Source organism: Chelonia mydas, chromosome 19 (genome assembly GCF_015237465.2).
Source record: "Chelonia mydas isolate rCheMyd1 chromosome 19, rCheMyd1.pri.v2, whole genome shotgun sequence".
In the NCBI taxonomy this organism is placed as follows: Eukaryota; Metazoa; Chordata; order Testudines; family Cheloniidae; genus Chelonia; species Chelonia mydas.
Genome location: NC_051259.2, coordinates 9,166,315 through 9,182,025, shown reverse-complemented (window position 1 = coordinate 9,182,025; position 15,711 = coordinate 9,166,315). Strand labels below are relative to the sequence as shown.

General features: G+C 46.5%; 1 protein-coding gene across 3 annotated transcripts in view; it reads right to left on the bottom strand.

Annotated features, from left to right (window-relative positions):
- The window catches only part of MAN1C1 (mannosidase alpha class 1C member 1), an 88,572-nt gene that overhangs the window by 10,602 nt on the left and 62,259 nt on the right, over positions 1 to 15,711 (bottom strand). For all 3 annotated transcript variants that reach the window (XM_043532439.1, XM_043532438.1, XM_037881822.2), the window contains exons 4-7: positions 14,059 to 14,139; positions 10,421 to 10,515; positions 3,407 to 3,530; positions 275 to 368 (exon numbers count right to left, since the gene is read on the bottom strand). In XM_043532439.1, coding sequence (XP_043388374.1) covers positions 275 to 368; positions 3,407 to 3,530; positions 10,421 to 10,515; positions 14,059 to 14,139 — 394 coding nt within the window. The remainder of the gene's footprint in view (positions 1 to 274; positions 369 to 3,406; positions 3,531 to 10,420; positions 10,516 to 14,058; positions 14,140 to 15,711) is intronic.

The following is a 15,711-nucleotide window of genomic DNA, read 5'->3' as shown; positions in this document are numbered from 1 at the left end:
CTAACTTTGGAGGTAAGATACTCACTCAGCTCGGAATAAGACTCCTGTGAAAGATGATTATACTGCATCTTCTCAATAAGGTTACCTTTATCTAATCACCATGGATAATGAGTTCCTTGACCAGCATTAGTCAGGGCTTTTATCAGACAGATGAGAAATGTCCTTGGCTTGCTGTTCTTGTAGTTACAGATCACCTTCTAAGGAATCGCGTAAATGCTGAAACACATCAGTAGCATTTCCTGAGCACAGCTCGGAATAAGAGAGCGATACTTACGCTGGACCCAGTTCCCAGTGACCGGGCTGAGAAAGTTAGGATACAGGCCCTGCGGTTTCTCTATTCTGTTCAGGACTTTGCGGATGTTTATCACCTACAAAGAGAAAATCGACAAGAGACTTTCTATTTTTCCATTACGAAATCCAACATTTCTGCACTATAAGTGAAACGAGCTTAACTTTGCAATTAGAATCATAGGACTGGAAGGGACCTCGAGACGTCATCTAGTCCTGTTCCCTGCACCCAAGGCAGGACTAAGTAATAACTAGACCATTCCTAACAGTTATTTGTCTAACCTGCTCTTAAAAACCTCCAGTGATAGAGATTCCACAACTGTCCTAAGGAATTTATTCCAGTGCTTAACCACCCTGACAGTTAGGAAGTTTTTCCTAATCTCCAACCTAAACCTCTTTTGCTGCAATTTAAACCCATTGCTTCTTGTCTATCCTCAGAGGTTAATGAGAACAATTTTTTTTCTGTTGGTTTTAACATCCGATTGCACAAGCAACGGTCCAAGGACAGTGTCTTTATTGTAAATGCTGCTATTGTTTCAGGATTGGGAAATGAGAACTATCATACCCCTTAGGGAAGGGTCCTCAAGAGAATGACCCTTCTATAGGAATTCTGAGGCCCAGGGGATAATATTCTTTATTAAATTCTATAGGTTTTTAGAATAATTTCTAGTCTCATCTGCAACCCAATTCCACAAGGTACATAAGCACTTGCTTAACTTTGAATTCAACAGGGCTGCTCACATGCTTAAATGTAGGCATGTGTGAAAATACCTTGCTGAGTCAGAGCCTTTAATTCCTAGAACAGCCCCACTTAATTCCTACAGCGCCGCTGTTGGTTTCAACCTTATTAAACACTACAGGACTTTTACGTACTGGATGAAAATAAATTGTGTGCAGCATATATATTCCACTGTAACCTACACAGCAGCTTATATACTCTAAACCTTTTATAAGATTAGACAATTTATATGCCAAAAGCTGGCCACATAGATTTAAAGTCAGTGTTTCCAAGGAAGTTATCACGCTGCCCGACATTTACTGAAGTTAAGTAGCATGGCACATTAACGACCTGTTTGAACAAAGACGCAGATGGACATTATTCCCATTAAAAATGACACGAGTCCCAAGCTGCATGCTAATGAGTTGATTTGCTCCTCTGAAGTCATTTCCCTCCGGATGGCTGGCTGAGCCCATATCCTCCTGGGCTTCCTCTCTCACATGGTGTTATCTTTAACCCCATACATTTGCGGCGGAATATAATGAGCATGTTCAGGGTGGGAGAAGCCACTACAGAAAGGTTCTCACCCTAATTCGTTTGCTGGGTTTTCAGCCAGAAAAGGGGAACTTGATTGGCTTCCGGGGAGATGGGGGGAACAGACTGTGTCAATTCAGCACAATTTAACAACAAGGAATTTGGGATTAATCCTAGATTTAAACACTGCCCCCCCCCCTTTACCCATCCCTTGTGTTTTTGGCACACATCTGCCCTTCGGTCTCATCCCATTCAGCTCTCCTTCCCATCCCCCCACTTTCCTTTCTTGTATCTCTCTCTTCTCTCCCTCTTTCACTTTTTTCTCTCCTTTCTGCAGTTTATCGTCATCATTTTCCTTTTGTATTATTAGCCTCCCTTCTTCGTTCTACATTTCCATTTTTTCCTTCTCTTTCCCATTCAGTTTCCACTTTTCCTTCATTTTCTTCTTCTCACTCCTATTTGACATTGTCTCTCTCCATTATTTTTTCATGGTCTCTGTTAGCTTTTCTCTACTACACTCCCCCATCCCCTTTCCATTCTGCGTCTCTCTCCCTGACCCCAAAATCACTGAGCAAGCAGGGTGGCAGGCTAGCACTGCGAAACATCCTGTGAACAGTCTGTTCTCAAGCTATTTCCCTGGAAATACAGGGAGAACAATCTAAGTATGTTCACCACACACCGGTGCTCTGGGTGTGATCTGTTTTCATCAGACTCACAGGGGAAGGTCTGATTCTAATTGGAGTGATTTGTCTCCCTCAGAGTGAGTTCCTCAGGGAACACGTGGGGAAAGCTAATGATTGCTAGTATCCTACAGTATATTAAGTTGCTCTCACATGCACTAAAAGATCACTTGGAAAAAAACCCCTCAAGGTAACGTGTAATATTCATAGATTTTAAATTTAGAAGTTACAAAAGGAATCCAATGCGTCAACTGTCAGACCTTGCCCACATAGGAGACCTTTGCGGAAATCCTGATGGCTGGAGCATTGCATTTAAAGTCAGTTTACAGTAGCAATTCTCCACGGCTGCAGTGCAGTAATATTAACATACCAGAGTTATTAACCATTATCGTTGTGGGATGCACCAGACAGGTTAATATAGCCTGTGCCCCTGTATTTAGGACTCAACTGAGGCACAAAAAAACTAAGGCGTCTGCCAGTCATCACCACTGCAGGAAGCAGGAATGTGGAAGGGCCAAAAAAAATGTAAATAGAAAAAATAAACCAAAAACTTAGGAGTGTTCCAACCCCAAGTGGAGCAACTGAACCTCAGACAAATAAGGGTGTGGTCAATGCACAGGACTGGTGCATAGACATGAGACCTAGTCCTCAAAAAATATAATCAGTGCTCCAGACTCCATCACAGAAGGAGTAGTTACACTCACCGGCATGGTGCATACGTGAGTGGTTCAGTGAATTCTCTCACACGATACACTGACTTGCTGTAAAGAAATACGGATCCTACAGTGGGACAGTCAGCACAGTCCATATTGAGTCTGGAATTCTGCCACTGGAGGCTGGGATCAGCTGAAGAGTCTGTGCTGACAGGCTGGAGAAAAGGCATTTGCAGTGGAGAGTCCCTGGCTGCCGAACTTGCTCCCTCCAGCTGTCTGCCAGATCCCGTTAGTGACCCCCTCCCCCCACCCCAACCCCCAAGGCACCTATTTATGGTCCCGTGTCTGTCTCTGGATCATCATCAGAAAGGTGTCTCTTATGGTGAGCTGGGGTGGTAGAGCAAGGATGGCTAGCTGCACTGTCTGCTCTGGGCAGCTGCATGCAACATGGCACTTTATGTCATGAGCCCAGACGCCAGGGCGATGGGTACATAAGAATCATTTCAGTAAAGAATGAGTAGTTAAGTACTTGCCTTTTCAGTAAACACTGGGTTTCCAGAGAGCTCCGTGAGGTGCAGGAACTCTAAATGCAGGGTGCCAAATTCTGCTAAGATACTGCTTCCTGCAGAGGCCCACCCCCAACTCCAGCTCATGCCACTGCGAGGACAAAATAGGGAGCCTTCATTACCAAGCAAACACAGCCGGTTTCTCTACAAGCCTGGGGCAAAGCTCTCCCTCCGTATCCCCTGGGCAGATCCTGCATTTGCTCTGCGGTGTGGAACCCCTACTAGAGGCCCAGGGTGTGGAGAGTTTTGCTTTTAACCAATATGGCTGCACGGCATTCACAGGTTTGTAGGGACCCTGTGCGTCGAACAATTAGTGAACCAAAGAGTTCTTAGCTTTATAGGGGTAGTTTGGCCCAAAGCAAATAAGCCGACTGAGCAGGTCCACTGGACAAGGCAATCTCAAATAATCACAGTCTCCTACACAGAGACGGGCTTGAACCAGCCCCTCGGTGCAAACTCACCCAAGTGCTGCATTGGCGGGAGGGCACCGAGGGAGTACCGAATCTGAATCCAAGTTTCCCAGCTGGCTCATCCCTACGATGGGCTAAGCCAAAGCCCCGGATTCCTGGAAGTGCGGGAGGCTTGAAAGCCTAGTTTTGAGGTGCAGCACGACCGTTAATCTGACAGTTATACAGCCCCAAAAGGATCCTCAAATGCTTTGTACGCCTCTACATTTAACACCACAGGATGGCTGGGTGGGCGGGGCAGCAACCAAATCAGCACACAGGGCCGCACAACGCGTGGGAAGGGGAAACACCCACAGGTATTGGGCCAGATCTAATATCCATGCAGCCCAATGTTCTACTCTGAGACACCCTGACTTCCTGGGCCTCATCTTACAGACCTTGCAAAGACTGGAAGGGCCAGATACACCTAAGGAAAGCTAGCAGACACTGTATAAAGCTACTGGTATACATTTGTTTGGATCTCCTCTCACCAGACCCTTCCCCTCTCCCTCCTCCCACAAGCCACTATTCTGTATGCTAATCTCCAGTTCTGCCAACTCCAGGCAGAAAGGAAAAAAATCGTCATCTCGTTATTGCATCAGCACGGTGTGAGTAAATGGGGAGCGTGTTCTAACGGTGAACAGCACTGCATACACGTGGGGGTCCTGTGGTGATAAGGCCTCGCACTGGGTGGAAATGGATTGCCAAAGGGGGAGCTCTCTGATCACGAACATTCTCATTCACTCTTTACTTGGGCTTGCTTTTTCCCTTGACTCTTTCCCTGCCCCAGCCCACTGCTATAAATTACAGCTCTCGGCAGTGATTCTGTCTCTCCCAAATCTACACAGACAAGAAAAGCGACCTATATCTCGAGGGACGGATCCCAAAATAGCCTCTGCAGGGAAGCTCAGCGGTTCTCTTTCCAGCAGTGAATCCCTCGAGTACCATGATCCTCGGTAGATATTGACAATATTGCCTATTTCCAATCATGTGTCTTCCCTTTTTACGGCAGCCAGAACCATCGCTGAAACTGCGGGAAACCACTAGACGGTGCCCGAACGCTTCTGTTAGAAGATAAGGATTTCTGCTATTGATCAAAGGCTAAAGCTAATGACCTTTCACTGGAAAAATGTTACTCTTGTCTGAGAAATGTAGAAAACATTTTTAGGTGCAGAATTATTCCTTATGCTGCCAGAGAAAAGCAGCAAACCTTTCAGTAGACAGCATATTCCCCCGGTAATTTAAATTGATAGAGTATTCTTCTCTTTCTGTCCAAAGCTGGCTGCAAACTTTGCTGGGTGCAGTTCGAACAGCTGTCCCAGAAATGATTGTATTTCAGCAGCAGGAATCCCACTGTCCATATTTGGAAGAAGTGCACGCTATAAAGTAAATGCCAGCTCATTTTGAGTGAGGTTAAATGCAGTATTAGTTTAATATCGGCTGTATCTACCATACAAGACTATATCCTGCCATTGGGTGGATGCACTACTAAACGATCTCATGGGTGTTTCCTGTATCTGTCCACTAGGACCCTAATCATCATATTTTCTTTATCCGCTGCATTGAAAGAATAGGAAAATACGATCTCACAAACAGAAATCACCTAATAAGCCGCTGTGACGGATAGGGAAACTTCCTGCACAAACCCTCCTGAATGAAGTTTAAGTTCCTTAGATGTTCATTGTATTCAAAATGCAGATATTTATGTATTATTATGGGATTGTAGGTAATGTCTCGAGGGGGGAGATAGCTAGTGTAAGCCTGGGATGTCCTATGACCTTCAAAGGACTCTTTTAAACAATGTGCCTGACAAGAATGAACTTTCGGTTAAGTGGGTTTCCTAGGAAATCTCTTGGGGAAGGTGAACGGAAATGTAGCCTCCCATCTCCAGTTACGCAAAGCCCCAGCCTTTTGAAGCTACGCCCTGGGGAAAGGTCTATTGTCTGCTGATCAGCTGCTCCTGGAATCTCAAGAGCAAAGACCCCCGCTTTTATATAAAAGACAGGCCAACTTGTTCAAAGGGGTTCTTGTTCTGAGCAAGAAGTGTTATGAACTCGTCACCACAAGAACCTCTCTGTGTGTGGCTGAATGATTGACTCCAACCACAGTCCTCATTGGAGATGGAAATGATCTCTGGTCAGCTTATTAGCACATGTTTAGATTCTTTTACTGTTTTAATATGTTATCTCTGGAATGCTTTTCACCTTAAGAATAAATGTGCTTGCTTAGGAAAAGCTGCGTAGTACCTTACAACTGTGGGCAATTACGCTGTTCATAGCCTTGGAAGAGAAAGCAAAGTTCAGTTGCTGGACATTTTGGCTGTCGGGCTTGCGGGGGAAATAACAGGGCGTTGTGCAGCCTGGAAATACCCTGGTCAGGAGGGAGTGAGATGCGTGTCTCACCTAAGACAGGTGACAGCTGGGAAAGGTTGAGAGTGGGTGTCGTCTTTGGTGGACCAGGAAGAGGAATACAGGTGTAGTGGACCTGAACTGGGACAGCTGCTTCAAACTAGATATGTTCTGAATCAACTGGACAAGGCTAAAGACTGCGCTGGTTATGACAGAAGTACTCCGAGCTGACAGGAGTTGAAAGAAATAGCCTTGAAAATCTCCATCCCAAATGCTTTGAGTAGACCGTTGGCTGAAAGGCTGCTAAGGGTTGGTCCACCTTCACCAGCCCTCTGGGTTGAAGACAAGCCGGAATTGGGCCTCTGCAGAAAACATGTTCTAGCAGTAGAGCTCAAATGGACTTGGCCTTCCTCGCTAGCTTCTCTCCTAACAGCTGAGAAACATTCCTTCCAAAGACTGTCTTGACGATGACACTAACCTTTAAGGTAAGGGAAGATGTGCAGCTCTAATAGTAACCTTATTCCAAAAACACATACTGGTATTTAATAACGATCAAAAGTCTTTTAGCATCGGGCTGGGCATCTCCACAGAGCTTTGCAAAGAGAGACTAAGACAAAGCCCTTGCCCCGAAGTGCCAAAGTAGGAAAGAACAAACACACAAGTGAAGATACAGGCTAATCACTCAGAGAGATTATTGCTTAGAGGGAAGGATGGGGTTTGAGGAGAGATGTGAAGGGGGGATTGGGGTCTGGCAGGCAGGAACAGGAAAAGCCCAGAAGGCAGCAGAAGACAAAGCAGGAAGCCTGGAGTGCAAAAAAAGAGACCAAGGGATCAATAAGAAAAGGGTACTGGAGGGGGTGTGGGGACCCACTTGAGGGGGTAGAAAGGAAGGATGGAGGGCCAGAAAGGAGAATATTCCAGTAATCGAGATGATCAAGGCATGGGCCTGGGTTTCAGCAGTGGGAATAGTGATGAAAGGATGGATTTTGGTGCTATTAAAGAGGTAGGAGTTGCAGGATTTAGGAAGGGTCTGATCATGGGGGGAAAGGAAAGAGAAGAACTGAAGACTGCACTGAGGTGACAAACCTGGGACATGGGAAAGATGGTGGAAGTTGTTAATAATAGAGAAGGGGGAGCGTAGGAGAGGGATCTGGAAGTTCAGTATCAGAAAGAGTCAGTTTGAGATTGTGGAGGAATATCCAGGGGGAGACATCAGAGGCAGAAAGGGAGAGGTTGGCGCTAGAGAGCAAGTTATGGGAATGGTCTACGTAGAGAAACCTGTGGAAGTGGATGAGATCTCTAAGAGAGAAATGGTGCTAGAAGGCAGGGGGTAATGAGCACAGAACCTGAAGGTTCTCAACAGACAAGGGAAGAGTGATCAGCACTCAAAGGAGACGCTGGAGGAGTAGCCAGCAAGGTGGGAGGAGAATAAGGAGAGCAGAGTTATGAAGGCAAAGAAAGGAGAAAAAGCTAAAGAAGGGGTGATCAACTGTGTCAAAAGCAGAGCTATCAAAGAAGAACCACCACCCCTTGGCCTGAGAAAGGAGAAGGCTATTAGTGACTTTGGACCATAGTGTGGAGGCAGATTGCATTAGATCAAAGAGGGTGCAAGAGGAAAGGAAGCTGGAATAAACAGTATGCTCTAGGACCTTGGAGCCAAATGGGCCGAGGGCGACGAGATGGTAGTTTAGAGAGGCTAGTGGGTGGAGGGACGGATTTTTCAAGACATGACAAGACAGAGCATTCAATGGCACAAGGGACGGGCAGGCACCCTGCAGGATTCAAGAGCGCAAGGGCTGGAGGTGACGCTGAAGTGGGTGGAGGAGATAAAGCCCTGGGAATAGAAGCAGCCTGAGTTAGCAGATCCTGAGTTAGTTAGTTAGTTAGTTGCAAAAGTAGAAATAAAAGGGTTGAGAGACTGGGCTTTAGTTAGGGAAAAACATTCCGTTGGTTTTGGCATCTGACTGGTTGGAAGTCTGTCCCGATATTCAGACTAAACAGCCCCTCTTTCAAGGTCATTCCATTGCTCCCTACATACACCTCCATGTATTGTATCCCACCAAACAACTCCTCTCATTCTGGGGAGCTTTCACCCTTCAAATGCAGGCTGTTTGTTACGTTCCAACCACAGCCAAGCTACACACATTTAGCTCTTTTCATCTTTGCTCCTACATCATTACTGGTGGCCCCCTAATCCGTTTCAGTGCTCTTCTCAGAGCTCTAGCCAGTAATGCAGACTCTTGGTTTTAGGAAGCCTCCAGCTATTTTGATTTTCTTCCGTATTAGCCAAGGTCATCAGCAAGATATTTCAGGGTGTCTAGGCAGATACACTCTGTCATCTTGATTGTCTTTGCAAAGGGTAGCGTGAGGTACGGCATTTCGGCAAAAGGTGAGCCAGTGCGTGAGCTTGTATTGAGGAAGAGGCACCACCTGAGACTTTCTCATCCAGCCAGGAAGCAGAATGTCATTCCTGGAAGGATACAATTAAGGTGGTGGAGACGTTCAAAGTTTTCATTGCACCCAGCGTTAAGCAGCGGGCGACAGTGACATTTGAGCAACGGATCACCCCGGGTTCCTTGTTCAATGAAATCTCCCACTTTACAGGGAAAGGAACCCAATGGCAGATGTGGGGTAAAATGACCCCAGCTGCTGCTCTGAGTGCTGTGGCAGGGAGGACGGAAAGGTTTTGTTAACTCATGTTGCCTAGTCTCTGTGCTGCAGGCTGTGTGCAGGTTTCAAAATCCCAGGGATTTTAGCTAGCTGGCATCAAAATGAGCCAACGAGTCCTGATGGGCAGGAAGTGTTGTGTAGTAGTTAGAACTGGGGACGGGGAATGAATGCTCCTCGTTTCTACTCCTGTCTCTCTGGGCAAGTTATTTAACCTATCTGCCTCAGCTCCCCGCTTTATGTCACATACCTCAGAGGCAGCGTTGTAGCACTAAGGTCTGGTCTACGCTGAAAACTTGCATTGGCACAGCTATGTCTCTCAGGGATGTGAAAAATCCACCCCCCCAACAAGAGATGGGCTATGCCAACCTACCCCAGTGTAGACAGTGCTAGTTCAATGGAAGAAGAACCTAGCTACTGTCCCTCAGGGAGGTGGATTAGCTACAGCCAGGGGAGAACCGCTCCTGTCACTGTGGCGAGTTTCGCCACCGAAGCAGTTGAAGTGTAGATGTCGCCTAAGTGAATGTTGTGGAGTCTAGGCAGGCAGAAAACTACATGGGCTCCGGCTATTCATATACATTTGGATACAAAACTGACATTTGCCACAAGGTCTTTTTCTCAGCTTCCATGCATGGAGCCGCACAGATCCAGAAAAGTAGCCTCGTGCATCTAGCCTGGCGCACTGCAAAAACGTGCAGAGCAAGCAGAGTTCTAAATGCAGGGCCCACCAATAAAATTCACAGGCAAATGTGAGTGGGAACATCCTGTTCCAATGGGGCGGCTCTGCCAGGAAGTGAAGGAAGAAAATGTGGACGGCTGAAAAAATTAATAAACCACAGCTGGATTTAATGTGAGTCACCCTTGATTACGGCCAAGATGCCGCCTGGAGTTTGAGTTGCCAAAACGAATATCTTCCAAGAGTCAGGAGGGAGATGCTACAGAAAGATGCTAAAAGAATAACTGGATTAAACAAAATGAATATGTTCATGGAGAATAGGTCCATCAACGGCATTAGCCAAGATGGTCTGGGACACAACCCTGTGCTCAGGGCAACCCTAAATCTCTAATTACTAGAGGCTGGGTGTGGAAGAAAAGGATGGATCACACCATAATCTCCCTGTTCTGTACACTTCTCCTGAAGCTCTGGCCCCACTGCTGAGACAGGGTGCTGGGCAAAATGGACCATGGTCTGACCCGGTATAGCAGCTCTTATGTTCTTAGAGGCAAAATACCCCTGAGGAACAGTTATTACTCCTTTACAAGTGTTCAGTACATAAATCATAGAATCTCAGGGTTGGAAGGGACCTCAGGAGGTCATCTAGTCCAACCCCCTGCTCAAAGCAGGACCAATCCCCAACTAAATCATCCAAATTTCCCCTCCCCCCGATCCCTAAATGGCCCCCTCAAGGATTGAACTCACAACCCTGGGTTTAGCAGGTCAATGCTCAAACCACTGAGCTATCCCTCCTCCCCAGTAAGACCTACTGCTAACGATGGGAAAATAATGAGGTGTGTCTTGCCTGCCCAGATTTATGACACCTCGTGGGATACCAGTGGGGGTGTTAAAGGCTGGTAGAAGTTTCTCTCCAAGTTCTAGAGCTTTGCTCTTGAATACCTGTTAGACAAAAAGAGGAAAAGAGAGTTAAAATGTACATTGTATTGCTTGCTAGTATCAGTCATGCTGGTTTTCTTAAACTTCACTTTTCCATACACTCCCAGACAGACACAGTTATAAAGTGGGTAAGAATGATGGGACATTACAGGGCTTTCATTTCCAAATAGTGGGGTAGCCCTAGGCCTACATATTGGGATGGGCCTGAACCAAACCCCATGAGGAAGTTTTGATCTGAACCAGAATTTATGTATGGCCCCTGGAGATCCACAACAGACCAGTCTAAAATCCTGGATCCAAACGGGCCTCAGACTTTGGATCTGGATGTGAGCTTTGCAGCGTTGGCTCACGTTACAGTAGAGGAGATCTCCCTTTCTAACCAAATTACAGGATCAGTTCTGTTAACTTCTGACTCAGAGTCCTGGGTTAATGAGTTTGAAAGTTCCCAGCTGGAATATAACTGGCATTAGGACATTTGGCAGTTTCAGGGCACTGGGGTTTGTGTGAACCCTTTTCCCTTGATTTTGGTTCTTATGGACACACTCCTTGTGAGTTCTACTTTGAACCCAGAAATTCAAAGTTAAACAGCCAAAACTGCCAAGTTTTGCCCTCTTACGGGACAAACCCACCATGTTTTCCATGGCTTCCTCATGAAACCAGAGATCATCCCAGGATCATTAAGTGAGCTCGGCTTGGGCTTGGGGTTTCATTGTCCTAGTTCTGCACAGCTCTAACCACTCTCAAAGCTGTATGCTTCCCACTGCCTAGAGATCTTAGCGTCTGTATATGTACAGCCACCCATTGCTACATCCAGCTGTTTTCTTGAATTTCTGAAACCTTCTAAGTACTTTCCCTTGGAACTTGAAGCCAGGTTCTGCATTAGCTGGGGGAATAGTAGATAAACTGGATTAAGCATCTGTATCTTGCTGTGCTAAAACGTGAGATCTGCCCACGTGGCACAGATCTCCAGTCCCTAAGCTACTGGAACTGCTCCTTTAACCTACTGAGCAAAGACCAATGTCTTGGGTCAAAGGTCTCCACTTCTAATGCTGCTGGCTGCTCTAACACCAATGATGGGCAGCTGGCTAGTAGCTTTGCTCAGAGTACTGTTACAAGAACATGCCCTTCTGCGTTGATTTGAGTTGATCTTGCAAAGCATGCCTTTGGGGACAAAGGGTCCCCTTTTAAGAAATTGTTGTGGGACGGTGGGGGAAAACAGAAGTGAAGACATCAAAATTAAAGCAGATTTCTAAGGATGAAGCATGCTATGGTTTACAAAGCAAGTTGCTGATAGCTCACATGACTTCTAATTTCAAAAATACAACATATTTTATACACACATACACACACAGACACTCCTTTAAGTGCAACTAATTTCCAGAGAGGATCCCTGGCCTCATCATGGCTAAGTTAGCACCCTTTCCATTCCTAATTTCTGAGTTATGGGCTTTCTAATCAAATGATAGCTTATGGGGGCTGGTTGCACAAAGCTGCCAGACACAATTATTTTGGGACAAACTGATACAAGCAATAATCTGCGCTCAAGAGATTTGTCTTGAGCAAGAGAAGCCTGTAAGTGACAAGAGATCAAGCAGAAGCCTTCTACCTCTAACCTCCCTAGTTCAGTCCAAGCTGTCACAACAGTTCTAAGAAAGCAAGACATTATTGCTCTGAGAAATACAGCATGGAGGAAACCCGAACTTGCCCATGGGCTTTGAGGCCTTTGTCACAGTAGAGGAAGGTATAGGGATCTGGTTCAGAAGGGAAAACCATGAGGAAGTGACTAGATTATTGAGGGGGGAGGCACTGAACTGACACAGGACAGACACTGACCTGTCTGCTGAGCTCACTCTCTAGCCTGCTGCCCAAGCTTTACGGTTTCGTGGCCTCTCTTCCTTCTCTGTCAAGTTGAAGTCAATGGAAGCTGTGAGCATGCGGGGCTGCAGCACAAGGCACTAGATCTTTGAGAGCTTTCCCAGCAGGGAAATCCCAGGAGGAACAAATTCCTGTAACTCATCCAAAATGCAGCCTTAATTATGGAGCTTCTCCCAGGTCTCCACAAATCGCTGGCATCACAATGCAAGGACCAGTCATTTCCTCCTATCATGGGCAGCTCCCTCCAGCAGAAGCTGCCGGCCTGTAGCAATATGGGAGTTGCTTGAAAAGGTTATTTACTTGTTGCTTAAGGCCCAATCCTGCAGCCGTATGCTAACAGAACTCCCATTGAGATCGGTGGAATCAGGCCTTCTGTTTGCCTGAGATATTCAGGGTAGAGGAGTAATCTCTTGATCTCCCCACATCTGGTTTTTAAATTCCAGCACAGCTATATTATGAGACAGGTTATGTGTTAAGATATGGCCTACGTTTGGGAGGGACAGGTGGGAGAAAGCGAGAGCAGTATTGTCAGTAGGAACCTTCTGATTTAGCCAGAATTCGTTGCGGGCCTAGTGCTCATTGGAACGCTGCTCCACCACCCTCGGAAAGGGGTACCTTTCCCCAGAGGTCAGCTCAACTTTGCTGGCTGAGTGGGGAAACCAGGGGTTGGAGCAGATCTACCAAACGTACTTGCTTGGATCAGTCCTTGTGTAACCCTGTGATGAGCGTGTGTTACAAATCCCCCTCTGTGCTGATCCACATAGGACAGGAGTTGTTCCCACCCCCACCTACGAAGCCACGGCTCTTCAGCTCAAGCTGCTGCAATTCAGACAGATATCTGGCTCGATCCCCAGTGTGTTGACCATGGGGGTGGTTGTCACATCAGTCACTTCCTCTTCTCAAAGGAAGCTGATGGCTCAAATCCCAGACGAATCCCCATGTATGGCCAGCCCTCTAGGTTCACACATGGGGATTGAATCGGGAACCTCCGGAGCTAAAAGCGTGAGTTTTGACAGTCTGAGTTAAAGAGCCATGGCCCGGTAGCTGGGGGTTGTAACAGACTCATATCCACTGCGTACTGGCACAGAGGGGGGGCTTGTAACACACACTCACCAGTCTGTGACATTTGCACACTAAAGAAAGGCTCCTTGCACATGGATGGCGTTAACCACAGCCTGGCCCCCTGCTTTATCAGTGCAAACTTTTGCTACACAAAAAATAGAACACTAATTTGGGGTTTGCACAAATAGCTGCCACCAATAAGCTAACACTTAGCCTGCGGGGCTATTTGGAGCGACCCCAAAGTTTGCGCTATTGCCTATATTTAGGCTACAAAGTAACAAGGACTGAGGGAAAGGCAAAGATCACTGCAAATGCATTTCAGTGGGGACCAATGCACCAAGCTGAAAAACGATCTTGCTAAAATTGTCCGTTGGAGAAAAGATCTTTATAGATGAGCCAGGCATGGCAAGCATAAGGTAATTGTGTGAGACTTAATTAAAAGACTGTTAGTGGGAGTTCAATATTCATAAAAAACAGGTTTAGCCTCTTGTTACACAGGGATTATTTTATGTTCAGTTGAGTACCGCTGGGAGCAGCCCTATCCAGAAATACACCTGCACATTCATTATTTGAGACAGTGAGAGATACGCAGGATGTGTGGAAACAAACCTCTTCACCGGTTAGGTAGTACGTCGTCAAGAGCCCTCCGACATAACGAATGTTCACTTCGAACAAGGACGCTTCTCCATTCTGAAAAGATCATCATCAGATAGTAACTGGAAGGTACAAGTGAAGCCTTATAACAACCATGCGGACATAGGGCCAGTGAGAGTGCCTTGGAATAATTCTAGGCACGTTCACAAAACTCTGCAATCCTATTCACAGTTTAATAACACTTTGCCTTTTTATAGCATCTTTCATCTAGGATCTCAAAGAGCTTTATACATGAAGCCGCACAACCCCCTAGGAGGTAGCTTAAGTGAGCTATCGGGATCACTTTGTTACCACTGAAATGGTTTCTGGGTAAAACGCAGCAGCTGTTTAAAAGCAGTGAAACACTACCCAACAGATTACGAAAGAAAGCGCGAGGAAGCGTACTTCCTCCAGTTGAAAATGAAAAGGCAATGCAGGTAGGCAGAAAATAGTTACGTACGTTGAAAGCTGGACAGGACACTGGAGTTAACATCTCTATTCTTACAAGAAGGGCAGAGAGATTTTGAGAGACCACAAGAAGTCAGGACTGTTTTGAATGGCCAAAAGATGGCACCCTCCTGTACTGAGCCTTCTTGCACCATACGGGAGCATTCCTTCAGCACTGACTCAGCGGGCAGAGTGCCACCTTGTGCATCACCACAACAACTTCCTGGCGAATCCAGATGTTCTCTGGAGGTCTCCCATTCAAGGGCTTACCAGGCTCAACCCTACTTGGTTTGTAAGACCTGACAGGACCACAGCCCAGGGTGGCACAAACAAACCAGTGCCCATGTGCCCTGCTAGGAGACGGTGAACATGCAGTGATGTGGTTCACTGAACCTCCCAGGAAGCCACTCACCTGGAACGAGTTAAGATCTATTTTATTCCAGCTCCCGATCAGCAAATGTCAAAGCAATTGCCTTCAAACTGTGCTTTTTAAACTGTGCTCCTAGACTGTGAACCTGCCAGGCAAATTATTTCTTCCCCTCAGATAAACACATAAAACTACCAACAGGAGGCTCTTACAAGAGTGCAGCATTTTCCGCGAATGGGATAGAGGGATAGGAATTCTTTACCCACTGCATTAATCTGGCTCTTCCAACAATCCCACTGGGTTACATATGAAAACAGAGGTCTTCTCCCAGGGAAGGCTGGAAGGATCAGAGACACAATGTGCCATCCAGAGAGGGAGGCAAAAGCCAGAGGAAGCAGCTCAAGATCACGCAGGAAGTGACAGTACTGTAAAGGGGGAGAGAGAGGGAGAACCTGGAAAAGGCCGGACTAGAAGGAGGAGAGAAAGCAAAAGATCCAGGTTGGGAAATAAAATCAGTGGACCTAACATAGCTGCAAACAGCAATTAATGATTTGTTTGCTGGGCGCTGGTTCTTAGGCTATAGATTAACCAGGGTCATGGAGCACTGCTGTACACACAGCCTGCTGCTGGTTAACACGGTCGTCCGTGCTGCATTCCTTTTAGAGTTTGGGGATTATTTTTGTCCCTCAGCCTCCCTGTCTCACGCTTCTCTAAGCGAACTTGCACCTCCCACATAGTCAGTGGTCTGTCTGGGTATCTGCACCACACTTGCCACGAGTCAGTAAATCCAAACAGCTGCTCTGCCCCAGACCTGA